This window comes from Camelus ferus, chromosome X, assembly GCF_009834535.1.
Source record: "Camelus ferus isolate YT-003-E chromosome X, BCGSAC_Cfer_1.0, whole genome shotgun sequence".
Taxonomy (NCBI): Eukaryota; Metazoa; Chordata; class Mammalia; order Artiodactyla; family Camelidae; genus Camelus; species Camelus ferus.
In genome coordinates, this window is record NC_045732.1 from 54,358,941 (window position 1) to 54,377,895 (window position 18,955).

General features: G+C 33.1%; 1 protein-coding gene across 2 annotated transcripts in view; it reads right to left on the reverse strand.

The window, feature by feature from the left end:
* The window catches only part of HDX (highly divergent homeobox), a 122,647-nt gene that overhangs the window by 36,472 nt on the left and 67,220 nt on the right, over positions 1–18,955 (reverse strand). For both annotated transcript variants that reach the window (XR_004317971.1, XM_032475103.1), the window contains exon 5: positions 5,775–5,921. Coding sequence is in view for 1 of the 2 variants with exons in the window: in XM_032475103.1 (XP_032330994.1) it covers positions 5,775–5,921 (147 nt within the window). In the remaining variant the exon portion in view is untranslated. The remainder of the gene's footprint in view (positions 1–5,774; positions 5,922–18,955) is intronic.

Genomic DNA, 18,955 nt, shown 5'->3' on the forward strand with positions numbered 1-18,955 from the left:
AATCTAAAATTTCCAAATTATACCACAAGTAAGGGCTAACTAACTAGACATCCTGAGGCAAAGCTCATTTTGGTGATCAACAACTAAAAGGTCTACTAGACTGTAAAACATCTACATAGTTTCTCCCAAAATCTCAGGAATATATTTATGTGATGAAATATTCTTATTTGGAGTTAATCTATTAAATATCACAGAAGAGGACTTCTTACAACACATCACCTTTTCACAGTTTCTTTCTGCTGTGGGCATGCTGCACTCTTAAAAATCACTAAAAACAAAAGGATAGTAAGCAGTTCCCTCTTCTTTCTTCTAGTAGAAATTTTAACTAGCCATCAGCAAGAAGAAAATGGTAATACTTCCTTTTTCTGTATGTTAGGACTTTCTATAGGGATAAAGGTTTCTGTACAGTATCAATGGCTTTGGTCAAATTTTTTTTGTTCATTTATAGAAGTTTTATTTATAATCATAAATACTGAAAACAATAAAGATGTCTCTCAACTGGTCAATGGATGAACCGTGGTACATTCCGAGTGGAATACCACTGAGCAATGAAAAGGTATGAACCATTAATCTAAACAATGTAGATGAATCTTAAATGAATATTACTAAGTGAACTAAGTGAGTCTATAAAGGCAACATACCATATGATTCCATTCATATGACATTCTGAAAAAGGCAAAACTATTGATGGAAAACAGATCAGAGATTGCCAAATGCTTGTGGAGAGGAAGGGAGTTAAAGAAGTGAAGCCTAGGAGATTTTATAGGGCTATGAAACTATTCTGTTTGATACTATAGTGATGAATAAACAAAACTAGGCATCTGTAAAAACTCATAGACATCCTTACAGCATTAAGAGTGAACTTTATAGGTGCAAATTTTAAAAAATCAATTATGAGACGTGGGGATCCCAGAAAGGAATCCAGACTGTGACAAAAGGATCCAATCTGTATTACAAATGTGTGACATAATGTCACTGAAGGGGATGGGCAGAAAGAAACTGACCTAAGTGACAGGAAATGAGAGTAGCCCGTAGGATTAAAGATGAAGGAAATGCATACAGTCACTGCACTCAAGTTGGCAAATTTTTCCTGTGGGGGTAATGTGTAAAAATTCTGAAATCGCTGTACCTGTGTATTGAGATTAAAAGATAAGTACATGGATGGCATATGGTAGGAGGCAGGTTTCTCACTATTGGAGTAGTAGTTTACAGATAAGCAAGAAGAAAAGTCTAGAATGATCCATGTGTTTATGGACTAGAGTTGGAGTCACCACTATCAACTCATGCATAGTTTAATATAAATACAGATACAGATTGGGTTGCCATAAGAAAATACCATAGCCTGAGTGGTTTAAACAGCAAACATTTATAACTAACAGCTCTAGAGCCTGGAAGTCCAAGGTCAAGGTTAAGTTATTAGTGAAGGCCCTTCTCCTGTTTCACAGAAAGCTGCCTTCTCACTGTATCTTCACATGGTATATAGGGTAAGTTCTGGTTCCTTCATCTCCTTATAGGGGACTTTGGCCATTTTTAACAACAATTATGCTTAAAACCTCTCGGTATCAAAGAGAGTCCTAGCTAGGAACCCTGTGGATATCTTATCTTTCATTTTGGGAGAGTATGTTTTTAGTAATAATCTGTCTTTCTCTAGTCTTTCCTGCAGGATTGGGTCTCAAGGAACCCCTATGACAGTCCACGGAGTCTGGAAGCTGCTGTCATGGCACATGGAGTTTATTAGTATCAGTGGCAGATTGAATACAAACAAAAATGAAAATCTCAGTAGAAAAGTTGGAAGATAAATTTGAGGACATCTTACTGAAAGTAAACCAGAAGAACAGTTTGAAAATGGAAATCTCAGGGTAATAGCTGTGCTCCAGGTGCAGACTAACCAATTCAGTTTGGAGCAGATCAGAAGATTCCAGGAAAAATGTTTTTAAAATGATAAAATTTTTGCATTACCAACGTGTATGAATTATTGAAAGGTTATATGTACAACTAGGGAAAGGTCTGAGGATAAATTAGCAGTAAATACCTAGAAAATTAAGTAAGCAAACACATAAAAATCAAAAACTTAGTAAATAATGAACTCCAAGGAGACAAAATCATGCTATGCAGAAAAGGACAAAAAATAATATTATACTTCATAATTGAACTGTATAAAGCATTTACCTAGTCGTAGTAATGTTAACACTGAATATGAAACTAACCAAAATTATGAAATAATTATACTGGGAGGATAAAAAGAGAAGAAGTATACATGTAGGTGAAAGGATGAATAAAGAGATCTTGAAAGAGTTTTTAAAAAAAATTCCTTGCATTACATACTCAAAACTCAATCAACAATTCCTAACACTGAAAAATCAAGAACTAGCAATATAAACAGATATGAGAGACAGTTAAGTGTTCCCCAATATCTGTCTTCTCCCTTTTACATAACAATAGAAAGTTCAGCTGGGCACATGGCTCCCCAGAACATAACTATATTTGCAGCTTCCCTTGTAGTTAGGTATGACCTTGTAACTAGTCTTTAACCAGTGGGCTGTAAGTGAATATGTCCTGTGGCAGTTTCTGAGAATCCCTTTTAAAAGATAAGGGTACACACTTTTTGCCCCTTCCTTCTCCCTATCTCTGCCATGCTGCTTAGAGCATAAGTGCTTTAATTTTGTACCTCGAGGACAAGGGTTACATAATATGGATGGCAGAATGAAAGGTGGAAGGCGCCAGAGTCTCTGAAGATTTCACAGGGCAGAAATGCCATGCCAGCTCTGGATGTGTACATAGAATTGAAGTATCTCGTTTAAGTCATTGTTATTTTGAGTCTTCCACAGACAAACCTAATTCTAATTAATACAGCACATTATTCATAGGTGCAGGTAAATACCAAAGGAATCATCCAAAAGAGTGGAAAGTAGTTGACTCCGGCTATCGGGAAATAGTAGGAGGAAAGGAGTAAGGAATGTTTGTTTTGTAGCAAGTTCTACAGAACTTGACTCCTTAAGCTATGTGCATGTATAACTTTGATTTTAAAAAATTTAAAAACAACAATGACAACAAAAACACATGCTTTGTCTTTCCCTACTCGTGGATTTAGCTTAGGCTCCTCATAACATGATTCCACTCTAATTCCTCTTCAGTCACTTGTGTTCTTTTGCCATTCCTTTTGCTAGACTCCAAAGTTCTTAGAAACAAGATAAGTGTCTAATGCATTTCTACTTCCCTGTTCTTATATATAACACATAGCATGCTGGGTAAATAAAGTATTCATTTGATTTCTCACCTGGATCCTAAAAAAAATTAAAAAGCAAGGCTCTGGACAGGACGGCATTTATTTTGAGAAGCGTATTAATTTTGAGAAGTATGCTCTATGACTTCTCCCTATACTTCTCCCTCTTTCTGCCTTTGTGTATGAGAAAATAATAAATATTTCTTCTTCTGTAAGAGTTCTGTGTTTTGCCACTTGTTCTTTAATAGTACTTCCCTCTTGATCTTCTGGACTGATCCTCCAGTGTGAGCCAAAGCCTACTCATACTTGCTCACAAGAGCCAACTATTAGCCTCTCTCCTGAACTCTGTATTGAATGAGTCATGGAATCAGCCATGACGGGAATGTTTATACCATGTAAATCAACAAATGCTATAAACTAGGGCTTTTTTTTTTCCCCTTAAAAAGCTAGTTGTTAAATACTCACCAACACAATACTGCCACTATCTAAATCTTTTTATAAACATCTTTCAAATGGAATGTAAACTTCAGTTCTCACGACTGATCAATATAATTTTTCAATCTATCATTCATTATGTAATGTGTGAGACATACAGTAGTCCCCCTTTAACTGAGTAAATATCTGAAACCAGGAATAGTATAGAACCCTATATATATTATTTTCTTCCTATGCATACATATCCATATTAAAGTTTAATTTATAAATTAGGTCCAGTAAGAGAATATCCAAATTGCCAGTATCACTACTCTTAAGCTTTGGGGCCACTATTAAATAAAATAAAGGTTACTTGAAAACAAGCACGGTAATACCATGACAGTCAATCTGATAAGCAAGATGGCTATTAAGTGACTAACTGGTGGGTAGCATATGTGGCAGGAATATGCTGGACAAAGGGATGATTCATGCCCTAGGTGGGACAGAGCAGGATGGTGCAAGATCTCATGCTACTCCAAACAGAGCTCAGTTTAAATCTTACAAATTGTTTATTTCTGGAACTTTCCATTTAATATTTTCAGACTGCAGTTGACTGCAGGTAACTGGAACTTCAAAAAGTGAAGCCACAGATAAGGAGGAAGTACTGTATTTCAGATCACCTCATGCAATTTTTTAAACAATGTCATTGAGATATATTTAACATACCATACACTCACTCATTTAATGTGTACAATGAAAAGGTATTTAATATATTCACAGAGTGGTGCAACAATTACCACTATCTAATTCCAGAACAGTTTCATCATGCCAAAAAGAAACCCTTTATCCATTAGAAGTTATTCCTCCCTACTCCCAGCCCCTAGCAACCGTTAATCTACTTTCTATCTCTATAGAAGTCCCTATTCTGGACATTTCATAAAAATAGAATTATAAAATATGTGGCCTTTTGTGACCGGTTTCTTTCACTTGGCGGAATGTTTTCAAGATTCACCTATTTTGTAGCATGTTTAGTATTTCATTCCTTTACGTGGCTTTATAATATTCTATTATATGCATATATCACATTTTGTTTACCTAGTCACTTGATAGACATTGATTTTTCCCCACTTTTTGGCTATTATGAATAATGCTGTTATGAACATCCACATATAAGGTTTTTTAAACATTTTTTATTGAATTATAGTTATTTTACAATGTTGTGTCAATTCCAGTGTAGAGCACAATTTTTCAGTTATACATGAACATACATATATGCATTGTCACATTTTTTTTTCGCTGTGAGCTACCACAAGATCTTGTATATATTTCTCTGTGCTATACAGTATACTCTTGTTTATCTATTTTACATATGCCTGTCAGTATCTACAAATTTTAATGGACATATTTTTCATTTCTTTTGAGTATATACCTAAAGGTGGAATTGCTGGCTCATATGATAACTCTAAGTTAAAAAGTTTGATGACTGTTTTCCAAAGTGGCTAAAATACTTTACATTTTCACCAGAATTGTATAATGGTTCCAATTTCTCATTTGCCTTTTTTATTATAGCCATCATAGTGGTGTTAAGAGGTATCTCATTGTGGTTTTGATTTCCATAATGACAAATGATGTTGATCATTTTTGTGTATTTATTGGTCATTTGTATATCTTCTTTGGATAGATGTCTATTCAAATCTATTGTCCATTTTTAAATTGCATTATTTGCCTTTTTTATTACTTAGATGTAAGATTTCTTTACATACTCCAGATACAGTTCCTTATCAGATATATGATTTGAACATATTTCCTTCCATTCTGTGAATTATCTTTTTCCCATTATTTTTGTTTAAAGAACCTCATACAAGTTTTTTTTTGTTTGTTTGTTTGTTTGTTTGTTTGTTTTTTTGCTGGATGAGCCAATATTTTTTCTTTTCCTTTTTTTTTTATTGAAGTATAGTCATTTTACAATGTTGTGTCAATTTCTGGTGTACACCATAATAGTTCAGTCAGACATATACATAAATAAATTCTTTTTCATATTCTTTTTCATTATTTGTTACTACAAGATACTGAGTATAGTTCCCTGTGTTTATGACACTCATCAACCACAATATGAAAATTATTGGAAATGTCTTACCCGAACTATTTCACAGTCCACATTTAATTCAGTTGCAACTGCTTCAATTTTCTCTCTACAAACAGAACCAAGGCTGGTCATACCATTGTCCCAGTACTTCTTAAGGGTGGCTAAATCTCGATCACTGAACTGAGTGCGGTCTTGTAGCTGTAAAACACATTTTTAAAAATTAGAATAATTAAAGGAAGAATATAATAGAGAGGATCATCAAAATGATATGTACTAGGTTACTTTCAACACATAATAGTAGCTAATTAATCTCACAATCCTTACTCTATGTTCCCTCGTTCTGAAATGGGTATTTTCCATGGTATTTACTTCTATGACATGAAAGTATGCTAAAATAAAATAAGCAAAAAAAAATTTAACTGATAGCAGTTAAGCAATGTTGATTTTAAATGGTTGTAATCACACAAATTATACATGTAATTATAGAAAATACAAATATATTTTTAAAAGAAAAGAATTTAAATCACCAATAATCCTAGAAATAACACTTGTTAATTCTAATGTATACTTTTAAACTTATTTTTATGATACATATAATCACATTCACACTACATATATTTAAAAAATAACAGGATCATGTCACTATGCTGCCTTTTGATAAGTTAATCAAGATTTGTCATACGTAGGTCTCCTACTAATGTTATGATTAATTAAAAGAGTAAATAAGAGAAACGTAAGAAGATAATTTTGCCCTAAGAGAGCAATCATATTTATGGATTCAGAAAGTTTCAGAATAAGCCTATCTTTTTTGTTCTTAGGTTTTTTTTTTAATCCAATAAACTATGGACTTTATATATTGTCTTAATCCAGTGAATCTTGGAGGCATCCCTAGGAAGTAAGTTAGAAGCATGATAAATAATGACCTCCATTTGCTGGTAAGGAGTCAGGAAAAGAAGGGTCAAAGGATTTATTCAAGAGGGTGCAGAGAGATCACAGCAAAACTAGAAATAGAAATATATCTGATTTTCCTAGTACCTTTATCCCTAGGATGTCCCTGATTATCTCAAGGGGTAGTCAAAAAATCCAAAAATTAACTTTAATTAAAAAATATATGTCCTGCAAAATCCTGTATTATGTGTGCATGTGTGTTTGTGATGAGAGAGTGTAAGTGACAAAAGCGAGAGAGTGAGAGAAAAAGAAAGCCTGTGAGAGGGAGTTGAAGATAAAAGTGACAAATCATGTCATGAGGTGTGAGGTTCCATTGCTGCTTTCTGCCTAAGAATAAATGATCTGGTCCCAACACAGAGGTTAGACCTCAAATCCTTCCTAGACATAAACTGCTTTCAACATTTAATTTCTAACTGAAATTTTAAATGGAACCCTCTCCTAAATCAGATGCAGGTTACAATGGAAAATAATGAATACAACATATAAACCATGACAATTAAAATGGTTATCATAGCTAAAACTGATATAATACTAAACAGCAGGTACAAATTTGTTTTAAAGTTACAATTTTTTGCAAAGGAGTTTTAGCTATCAGGAGGAAAAGCAGTACATGAATTCTCAGATTACTACCAAGAAAGTGAAGTTAGATTGTATAATGTCTCTTCATAAGACATGGAGTACAGTTTTTTTTTGTCTGTGTTAACCAATTTCCTTACCAGTTAGACCTATTCTTAAAAAGACCTCTGAAATTTGATATAACACTGTAAAATTGTTATAAATCAATAAAAAATGTTAAAAAAAGACCTCTGATGAGTAACATTTATTATAAGTACCAGTACTAAATTACATGTTTCCAATAAAAGAATCAAAATATGTCATCCAAGTTTTTTTAATCAAGTGGAATAACCCTCAAGTTATTTATAGCACAAAAATCTCATTAAGTGTCCCTCCTATATTGATTGTACAATAATTGTGAGGTTAAAATTCTCAAAACAGAGAGAAAAATAAATGGTGGTATGGTTCTAGGTAGGTTCAAATAATTCATCATAACAGCCAGCATAAATATTCCCATATTTTTCTGTTGCACCAAATTCTCCACTGCAAGCTAGCCTACATTATTGTCAGAATGGAAGGAATAATGAACAGAACACTGAACATACTCAGCCAATTAATTTGTAATTCATTTAGAGGACATCCAAAGCTGATTCATCCCTTAAATTGAACTAAATAAAACCTGATTTGATTTGTTAGGAATGTGCTGGGGTCTTAGCATTAGCAATGCTGAAGGCGACCTATTATGACAACGCTTATTAAGTAGAAGCTTATGGGGAAAGAGCAGTTATTTTTAAAGCTCCTAAGAGCATATTTTAACTAAGGAAATAAATAAGGTAATAAAAATCAGTTAGCATTAAAATTGAATATTCTTCTAGAGAAGGAAAAAAAGGTGGAAGCAAAGAAGAAGGTGAATTCTTCCCCAAGGAAGCCTGAAGTTGAAATCAGTTTTGTGTTTGTATTGGACTCTAAAGCCACTTTCACTTTACAAGGCATCCCTGAGCCTTAAGTGGGGAGGCCATACTAGTCAATTATCTTGCTGCTTTTGTGAAGGGTAACATTCCAGCAACTCTGGCAATCAAGGTGCAAGTTGAGATCTGGCCCATGTGACCAGACAATTGTGTTGATTTCACTTGGATTATATTACAATACAACAGAAAGAAACTTTCTGGCCTCTTCACCAGCCTCAAGGACATTTCTAGGAATTTAGTTCTTTGCTTTTCTTTTAAAAATAAAACTAAGTGACAAAACTCTGATGTTGGGGAGAAGAGTTTCCAGTTTTAAGTATGCATCTTAGTTAAATGTGGAATTGATTTATATATCTGTACTCAGAAGCAATCCTTTTGAAATGAGAACTATAGAAAATTTCTAACTCAACTAACACTTCCCTCACTCCCTCACCTTACTCCCTCAGTTTTCTATATGCTGTGCACTACTCTGCCCTATCCTGATCATCAGTCCAGACACTAACCCATGCTGTTGAGATTTCACACTTGTTATGTGAAAGTTTGTTCATCTTTTCACCAGATAATGGGCTGCTTAATAGGAGGCATCATGCCATTTTACTTTTATTTTTATGAAAATAAAATTTTCATAAAAATAAAAGTAAAATTTTGTAAAAATAAAAAGTAATTATGCACTTGATAAAAAAGTCAATCAGAAAGGTGTAAAATGAGTTATAGTCTCTCTCCATTCCTTACTTACAAACACCCAATCCTGACACCAAAGGCAATCATTATCAATAATTTCCTGAGTAACATTCCAGGATAAAAATGCATATACACTTAGAAAAAAAAATCAATGATGATATAAACTTAATTTTTTTCACTTAGTATATCTTGAAGATCTTTCTATATCATCACATACAGTTTTACTTCAGTCTTTTTAACTGTTGCATTGTTCTCCATGATACGGACACTATACAATTTACTAATGTGCCTTAATTATGTTATCTAATTTAGTTATCTAGTCATTCTGGTACATATCTCTTGCTTTATATTTGCAATTATATATGATGGGAAATTACTAGCCATGTGTTTTGACCCCCTCCACCTCTTCCAGTTGACAAGGAATGGATTCCTGCCCTAGAGTTATGGGGATTGCCAAACAAACAACTCCCAACACTAGACAGATGAAATCAACAGTAGTGTATTAATTACATATACTCACAGCTTGTAAGAGGAGAAAACTGTATGCCATTCAGGGCTACATGGGAATTCTACTTGGAAACAGAATGAGCAAGCAGAGGCTGTGGTGTAACCCCTAAGGGTGGTGAAACCCCTATTTCCCACAGAAGGATGTGATTGACTTGTTTGAATCATTCTGTGGGCTAGCACCCTGCTACTGAAGCTTGCTATTCAAGGATAAGCAGGCACTGTGCCTGATCTCCCTGCTAAGTTGTTGTTTGAATATAGTACTTTATCTGTAGGAACACGATGGTAAAGGGAACTTGTAGCTGGGCCATCATTCAAGATCCTTTTGTCTTTCCCCAGATGTCAAGACACATATAAGATGGGGACTTAATTTTAGGTCTTATAACGAAAATGGAATTGGTGAGCCAAAGAGTATGTGTGCTTAATTTTTTTGTAAATATAGCCAACTTTCCCTTGGACAAAGGCTGAAATGTATGCTAGTTCCTATTTTCCTATATCTTTGTCAGTGCTAGGTATTATCCAACTTTATAATTTTTGCTAGTTTCTTGAAAAAATGACATCTTGTTGTTTTGATTTGTATTTCTTTAAGAACAAGTGTTTTTATATGCTTATTTGCCATATGTATTTTTCTGAGAAATGCTTATTTAAAGGATGATGCTTTTCTTTCCATTTATTATTTTTTTAATTGGTATGCAACTGGTGACCAGAACTGTGCTAAACATGTTAGATATCTTTTTAGCATGCAATGATATTTTTAATCACATATAATATATTTTCCATGATTAGCAATGCATTGCCCTTTTAAACCATGGAAATAACTTTTAGAAAATTTAATGATTTACAGATAAACCATTCCATTCAATTTATTCATTGATACAATATCTACCCCCAGTGAAAATATCTTCTTATCTATAAGAGATTGAATATGAGGTCCTCAAAAATAATCCCCTCTTGTGACTCCTGGGTGAAAATTTAATTTGACTGATTTTTTTCCAAATCGTGGTGAAACACACATAAGAACTACCATTTTAACTATTTTAAGTGTACAATTCAGTAGTGTTAAGTACACTCACACTGTTATACAACCAATCTCCAGAACTTTTTCATATCCATTAAACAACAACTTCCCATTTCCTCATCTATTCAACCCCTGGCAACTACCACTCTACTTTCTGTTTCTATGAGTTTGACTACTCTAGATAGCTCATATTAGTGGAATGATACAGTACTTGTCTTTCTGTAACTGATTTATTTCACTTAGCATAATGTTCTCAAGGTTCACCCATGTTATAGTATGTGTTAGAATTTCCTCCCTTTTTAAGAATGAATAATATTCCCTTTTAGGTATATACCACATTTGTTCATCAGTGCATCTCTTGATGGATATTTGGGTTGCTTCCACATTTTGGCTATTGTAAATAATGCTACTATAAGCATTGGTGTACAGGTATCTGTCTGAGTCCCTTCTTTTAATTTTTTGAAGTATATGCTTAGAAGTGGAATTTCTGGATCATATGGTAATTCTATTTTCAATTTTTGGACGAACCATCATATTGTTTTCCATAGTGGCTGCACTATTTTACATTGCCACCAAGCATTCTAATTTCTCATTATGCTCACCAACACTTAGTTTTTTTGTGTGTGTGTTATTTTTTTTTTAAATAGAGCCATGCTAATAGGTAGGAGGTGACATCTCATTGTGGTTTTGATCTGCATTTTCCTGATGATTAGCTATGTTGGGCATCTTTTCATATGTTTGTTTGCCATTTGTATATTTTCTTTGGTAAATGTCTATTCAAGTCTTTTCAAAAACCCATTTTTTAAATCAGGTTATTTGTTTTTCTGTTGTTGAGTTGTAGTTTTTTATACATTCCTAATATTAACCTCTTATCAGATAAGAGATTTATCTTTTAGATTCTGAAAATTTCTAGTCCTTGAATTTCTGAGCTATATTTCTGTGATGATTAATTTTATCTATCAACTTGGCTGGACCATAGGGTGCTCAGACATTTGGTCAAACATTATTCTGGGTGTATCTGAGAGGGTGTTTCTGGATAAGATTAGCATCTGAATCAGTAGACTGAGTTAAGCAGATTCCTTCCTTAATGTGGGTGGGCCTCATCCAATCAATTGAAGACTTGAATACAAAAAAAATGGCTGAGTAAGGGGGTATTCCTTCCACCTGACTGAGCTAAAACATTGGCCTTTCCTAGCCTTTAGATGAGGACCGACACATTGGCTCTTCTTGGGTCTGGATCCTGCTAAGCTTACGGACTGGATCTTGTACTATCAATTGTCCTGATTCTCAGGTCTTTAAACTTGATGTATATATACACACACACACACACATATACTGTCATACTGTCTCTCTTATCCCATGTAAATATAAATTCACATATATACATATATCTTAGTAGTTCTGTGTCTATGGAGAACCCTGACTAATATAATATTTTTATAAACCCAAGGCCATTTGTACTTTAATCTTGAGAAGAACTCACTTCCGTTTTACATTATAGATGTCTGGGCATGGGATACTGTAAGTCTTTAGCCCTAGGAGTACTGTCATCCAAATCCTTGACCTAGGATCTTTCTAAAGCCACCATATATGAGAATATACTGTCATTTTTGTGTCACTCTTTTAGAAAGATCAACAGCCAACTCTAGAGTTTAAACTGACGTTATCTAGCTAACATTTTACTTGTCACACATGCAGTTTCAAACACAATCTTCTGCTACAGGAACATGATGCAAAATACATCAGGCAGAAACAAAGCTTCTTTCTACTGACAAGCAGAAGTGAAGCAAAAACCTCTATTATCATAGCTAAGCTTAAAAACATTGAAGGCAGATAACTAGACTTTTTAAGGAATTCCCTGGAGAAACTGACTCATCCTCTTTGGAAAGAATCAAATAAGTTTTTTATTTTTTTGCCCCTCTAAATTTAGCAGGCAGTAGTCTCAACACAAAATGAAAGAGTTGATGCTAAGCCTCTATGTACAATAGCAAACTTGCTGAAAACAAAACAAAACACAACACAATCTCACACCATGATGCCCACCACTTTATTGTGCATACAAAACTTCCTTTCTCCAGCAACAAAAATTAAAAGCCAGAGGCAGCAGAAATTCTGATTGTGTATATAGTAAGGGCTTAGACTTGGTAACAAGTAGTGAGCTGCAATTTTCCTCCAAAGTGCAAAATAGTGGGAATTGTGAAAGTCCTGTATTTTAATCCTAACTCTGTCTCTTCCTAGTCGTGGGTAAGTGACTTAATCTCTGAGGCTTAGTTTCCTTATCTGAAAATGGGAATAATAATAGTCTAGGATTGTTAAAAGGGCTAAAAGAGAAAAGCCATATAAAACAAATCATTCTCATAGAGGGATCCAATGCACTTTAGTCTCCCTCTGACACCTACCCAACCCACACACGTACCTCTATCCTAAACAGGAAGAAAGTACACAGTGCTATTAAGGGGAGACTAATTTGAAAGAAGAATTACATATACCTGAGGAAATAATCTGCTCTTGTAGAAAAAAAAAATCAGCAGTAGCTGGGCATGCTTGGAATTTGCTCCAGCTTCTTTGTGAAGGGCATTTCATCTTGTCTACTTTTCCCTACTTTTAGAAATTTCACATTTTCATATATTCAAATATATTCATATATATATATATTTTTTACTATTTATATTTTAGTCACAATTCTTATGGAACACAGATATCACTTGGTTGATAGCATATGAAAAAGGTCTGATTTCCTGTCTTGACAGTATCATGTCACCAGTCAGAAGGTCTTCTAGGGATCCCCCTATGATGGCTGCTCAGGTTCGCATTTGGTACTGCCAGCTATTATGTGCTCTCTGAGGAACTTTCCTTGTTGATTAAATTAAATATTGGGAGTCCAATACCCTGAAGGAAAGTTCTGCAGCCGAAGGGCAAACTGCTGCCAGTTCCTTCTGCAGTATGGCACCTGGCCAGCTGCCCATTTCTGTCACTTCTACTGCTAACTTCCTACAGTTCTACATTGGCTCTATTTCTCCATTATTTACTTAGTAACTTATATAATTAGGAAGAAGTTAGTTAAAAAATAAATCAAAATAGGAATCCCACATCAAAATGTAACTTAAAAGCAATCTATTATTGATACAATAAAATAAGCCTGTAGATGTCTTGGAATGTTCAGATCTAATAAAACAGCAGCCACAAGGACAGACAGGCGAATATGGGATCATAAAATTAGACACAAAGAGGGTAAGCATAGTAGCAAATCAGGTAGTGCAGCACTGAGGAAAGCTTCCATAATTTTTCCTTACATATCTCTCACAATCTTAACCCAATAGCAGAAACTGCTGTTACATTTTTCAATGTTAAGTACATTTTGGGCATCATAAATAGATATCGTTATGCATATCCACATTTAATATTCAATTTTAAGACATACCTAATGAAAATAACTTTTTGCAAAACCTTAAGTGAGGAGAAAAATCAGTGGTAAACTTTCTACTAGATGGGAGATTTTTGTCAGCCAGTCAATCAACATTATTGAATATCTACTGGATGATACATAAGTACATAGCTGTATTGTTTGTAAGTTTACATTTGCTGCCACTAAAACTCATGTGTGGCTAAGGATTCTGTAATATAAGCTTGAACTCCAGCAGACTTTTGCCATTTAAATTTTTTTTCTTTAATCTCATTGTATTTTACAGGTTCGTTTCTGTTCTTACAGTCTTTTTAAAAATATTTTTATCTTACTGAACTAAGGCATAACATAGATCTAAAAATGAGAATTATTATAAAATGTGATTAAACTCCAAAAGGTTCATCAGAATGTACTATTTTTAACTCAGTGTTCTTACCTGAGAAAGGGAAAGCTTCTACAATGAGTATAAAACAAATAAAATCATGATAATTAGACATTTGATTGGCAGCATGTGAGAGACAAGACAATTTAATTTAATAAAATATCTGTATAACAGTAAATTATCCTGCCCCTCACACTACTATCCTAAAACCCCTCAGGTGAAATGAAAAAGTCCATAATTACTTTGACAACTGCATTTAAAATACTTAGGCATTTAAATGACAGCATTCAGAGAGTTAATGTCATTAAATTGCCCAGACTTAGACCTATTTTTCTTGCATTAAAAATATGTCATTTAAAAAACTTATTCCTAAAGGCTGATGTTTTGAAAACAGATTAAAACAAAACAAAACAAAAACAAGCCCATAAGCATTTTCTAAAGAATAAGACTTAACTTAGGGGAAAACCATGGCTGTCCCTAACCTACTCAAGTGTGAAAAAATGAAGAACAGAGCTATTCTGCGGAATAGCACAATATACTAAAAATCCAAATTTATGTGATTACTGCATTGCTTATTGAAAACATTGCTTTTAAATGGGCTTTGTTCCATGTTTGGAAACACCAGAGTCTGCTAGGTAACGTGGATAAGCAAAAAGATTTAGTTTCTGAATTTTGACCCTTTGAACATGATGGGTAAATAATATGTATATTAAAAATAAACCCAAATTACAAGATACATTTGAATCATTTAGAAACTATCTTTAAAAAAAGAAAAAGAATCTTAAAATAGTTTTTAATAACCAAATTAAGTTGTGATCATTTTGAAAACATGAACAATTATATAAAGTTTAAAAGTGGTATATATAAGATAAAAAGGCAGCTTTCTTCTCAATTCTGGTCCCTCCTAATCTATCTGTAGAATGATGCCATCCCCAACCGGGAAGAAAAACTTCTGGGAATGCAGACTTACCCTAGCAAATGTTTAAAATTAACATGAATGTTTAAAGATGACTGAAATTAAGTCACCCAGAGGGAGAAGAGACTGTTCCTAGGTAATTTTATAATATTGCACATGAATTTTGAAACCTGATGTCATATATGATAACATAAACCATAACTAGAGAAATTTGCACCCAGTCCAGATCTAAAAACAGCTTCCAAAAGAATGTACATTAATTTATTGCATTCTGTAGGTCAAATTGAAAAAACCTCAAGTCTATTGTAATTTTATATTAATGTGCATTGTATGCAATTTTCACTGTTAACTTTAGTAATAAGTACTAAAAATGGTAAAAGTCATTAAGACCATATGTTTGACTATATTACTGTTGTTATTATTTTGTTAATATTACATTCTGTCCATAGAAGCATCAACCATCCCAATGTCCATTCACACATGCATCTATTTCTAAAGCATACAGTCCTATAGACTCTTAAAACAATCTGATTGATAAGTGTAATAACTGATTATATTTTTTCCAATAAATTGTTAACTTGTGGTTGATATTAACTAAACTTATTGTGGTTATAATTTCATAATATATACATATCAAATCATTACAGATGCTTTCAAAATGTATGTATTATTCTGGGACTAATGCAGTGTTATATGTCAAATATGTCTCAATAAAACTGGAAAAAAGAAAATAAAAAATAAATGTCATTAAGGCAATAATTCATATCCAGTTTTACTCTGTTCTACGTTAAATAAACTTTTACAAAAAGTTTTTAATGAGTGAATTCCTGATTCCAATGCTGTAGGTTAGTAATCTCTGATGTGCTTGACTTGTTATGGTATAAATATAAATATTTTTTGTCATATTCCAAACATTTGCTTAGCTTTTAACAAGAAGCTAGTAGATGGCAGAGACTGGAGGAATTAGCTTTCCTTCATATAACAGTTAGCATAGATTTCAGAGCACAATTCTGAGGCATGTGGCTCACAGAATTGCAGAAAAAGCAGATCTTTAGCAATTTCACAGTTCAGGCTGGACAATTTCAAAACTACCCAAGATAAATAAGTAGTAGTATTCAACTATGTTTATCCAATGTACAAAAGGAGGATCTGTACAAGTTATCAGGATATTTTAATTTGTGATAAATTTTGCAGTCCTCTGTACTTAAATTGTAAGTAAAAGAATAAAATAATTGGCTTAATGATTTTTCATACAAACATTCTCTTGCATAGGAAAATAGCTTAGCCAGCTAGTCAGAAGAAATTCATACCTTTGGGAAGCTTAACAGTAAAGTATTTAAATAGATATTTGTCTCATGGCAAGACTTAAATCTAAAATGTGGATATGTGTTATTGGTTAAAGCAGATAAATATAGAACTTGACAACTACTCTGCAATCAATTTAACTTGATAGGCTGAAATTTTGTGCAATGTATTGCAGATATTACGCATATCTCTATAGCCTTCTGAGGAATGGGAAATGGAACTACACAGTGTAAAGCCTTTTTAAACCAGCTGCTTCTCATAGCAATATGTGTTTAAGATTCATAAATGTCTTTGCATGTCTTGATAGCTCATTCCTTTTTATCACTGAATAGTATTCCAATTCTATTCAGTGTACCAGTTTGTTTATTTTGCTTATTGAAGGACATCTTTGTTACTTCCAGTTTTTGGTGATTATGAATAAAGCTGCTATAAACATTTGCATGCAGAATTTGGGTAGAAATAAAATTTAAATCAGTTGGGTAAATACCTAGGAGCGTGATTGCTGGATCATATGGTAAAGACTATGTTTAGCTTTGTAAGAAACTGCCAGACTGTCTTCCAAAATGGTTGTACTAATTTACATCCCCATCACCAATATAAATGAGAGTTCCCGTTGCTCCTTGTCAGTAATTGCTATCTTAGCATTTTGGATTTAGACATTCTAATGGATGTATAGCCTTTTAACCTAACACATATACAGTAAAAAAATCACATGGAATTTTCACACTAAGGACACTGGTACTTTGCAAAAATATTCTTGTATCAAACTTTTCCCACCAAATATCCTCTAAAACTATAATTTTATATTTGAGCTTAAACATGTGTTTATGCTAAAATTTATGCTTGCTTAGAATATGTTTTTAAAAGTCTGGAACTATTTGCTCCAATATGACTTTGAGAAAAATCACAGTAACTAACTCATTTTATCAATCACCTTAGAATACAGTCTTTGCTATCTGCATACAGAAAATGCTAGACTCTGGTGAAACTTCCCAGTGACTGGTTTTGAAGCATCAAGCAACTATAATCTAAATAAGCAATTTGAGAAACACTGAGAGATTAAAAAAAATGTTAAATATAATGTCCTTCGTACTTTTTCTATGAACACTAAAAAAGAGGGGACTTGGATGAAGATGATCAAAAGGTACAAACTTTCAGATATAGGACAAATAAATATTGGAATGTAATGTACAACATAATGACTTTACTTAACACAGTTGTATAGTATATTTGAAAGTTGTTGGGAGAGTAGATCCTAAGAGGTGTCATCACAAGATAAAAGCATATTTTTTTCTTTCTTTTCTTTTCTTTTCTTTTTTTTTGGTATCTATATAAGATGATGGATGTTGCTTAAACTTACTGTGGTGATCATTTCACAACACATGTTAAGTCAAATCCATGCTGTACACCTTAAATTTATACAGTGCTGTATAACAATTTTATATCAATAAAACTGAAAAGCTAAAATTTCTTTTACTGACATTGAGACTGCCAATTTCAAAACAAAACTGAAGAAAATCCAGAAGAATATATTGCAGAATTATCATTTGGGAGCTATAGCACCCCTAGAAAATGAAAATCCATGTCCCTCCTCCATATTACTGAACAACAAAGAGAAATCAGTACCCAAAAAAGATTTCAAGTTCTAAGTAGACTGAAATCAGTCTAATGATTTAGTACTGATCTTAGTTTTTCCTAAGTTGGATATATTGCAACAGACTAGACACCAAGTACCTTAGTACAGAAATATGAGTTGTCTAATAGCTCAACAGTAAACCACTAAGTATAGACTTAGTAACCAACTTAACTAATATTTTGCTGGTATATACAGCCAGATAGCCAATGTCCTTCAACAGACATATATGATGGCTATAAATTAAGCTCTTTAAGCTAAATTTTAACTTCATTACAATTGAAAAAACAAACCAATATACATGTAGGTAGGCAGTTTAAAATGCTTATCATGAAAATATCATATATTGAAATGTCAAGAAGTTTGACATGACATCCATTCAACAGAAAATGGATGTGTTTTACCAGTATTACACATTTATTATTAAGTCAGAAAAGAAAAGATAGCATATTAATTTGGGATAGGAAAGAGAGAGAAAAAGACACTGTACTTCTTAAAGTATCTCTGAATGAACCAGAATGGTAATATCATTTAAAAAAATTCATAATTCTTAATTTTTGGTTAACCCTTTAAAAAGAGAGCCTATCTTAGTTAACTGGCAAGTAACTGTTCTAATCATCTAATTCAACAAAAAGAATGGGTCAATCTAGTTTCTTAGATCATAAAAAGTATTTGAATTATAAAATTAACACATACAATTGTGTTTCTAAAAACACATATACCTCCTATTACTCTTATTACATACAATTCCTACTATTTTCCCAATACCACAGTCGTGTCACATCTATAATATATTTATTTAAGCAATGGCATGATTCAACAAATTTAGAAACAGTCAGCACAGTTTTTGAAAAGTCATCAAGTTGATTATTGTCCAATAATTGACTGCTCAACTAAGTCAAAAAAACATATTTAAAGTTCT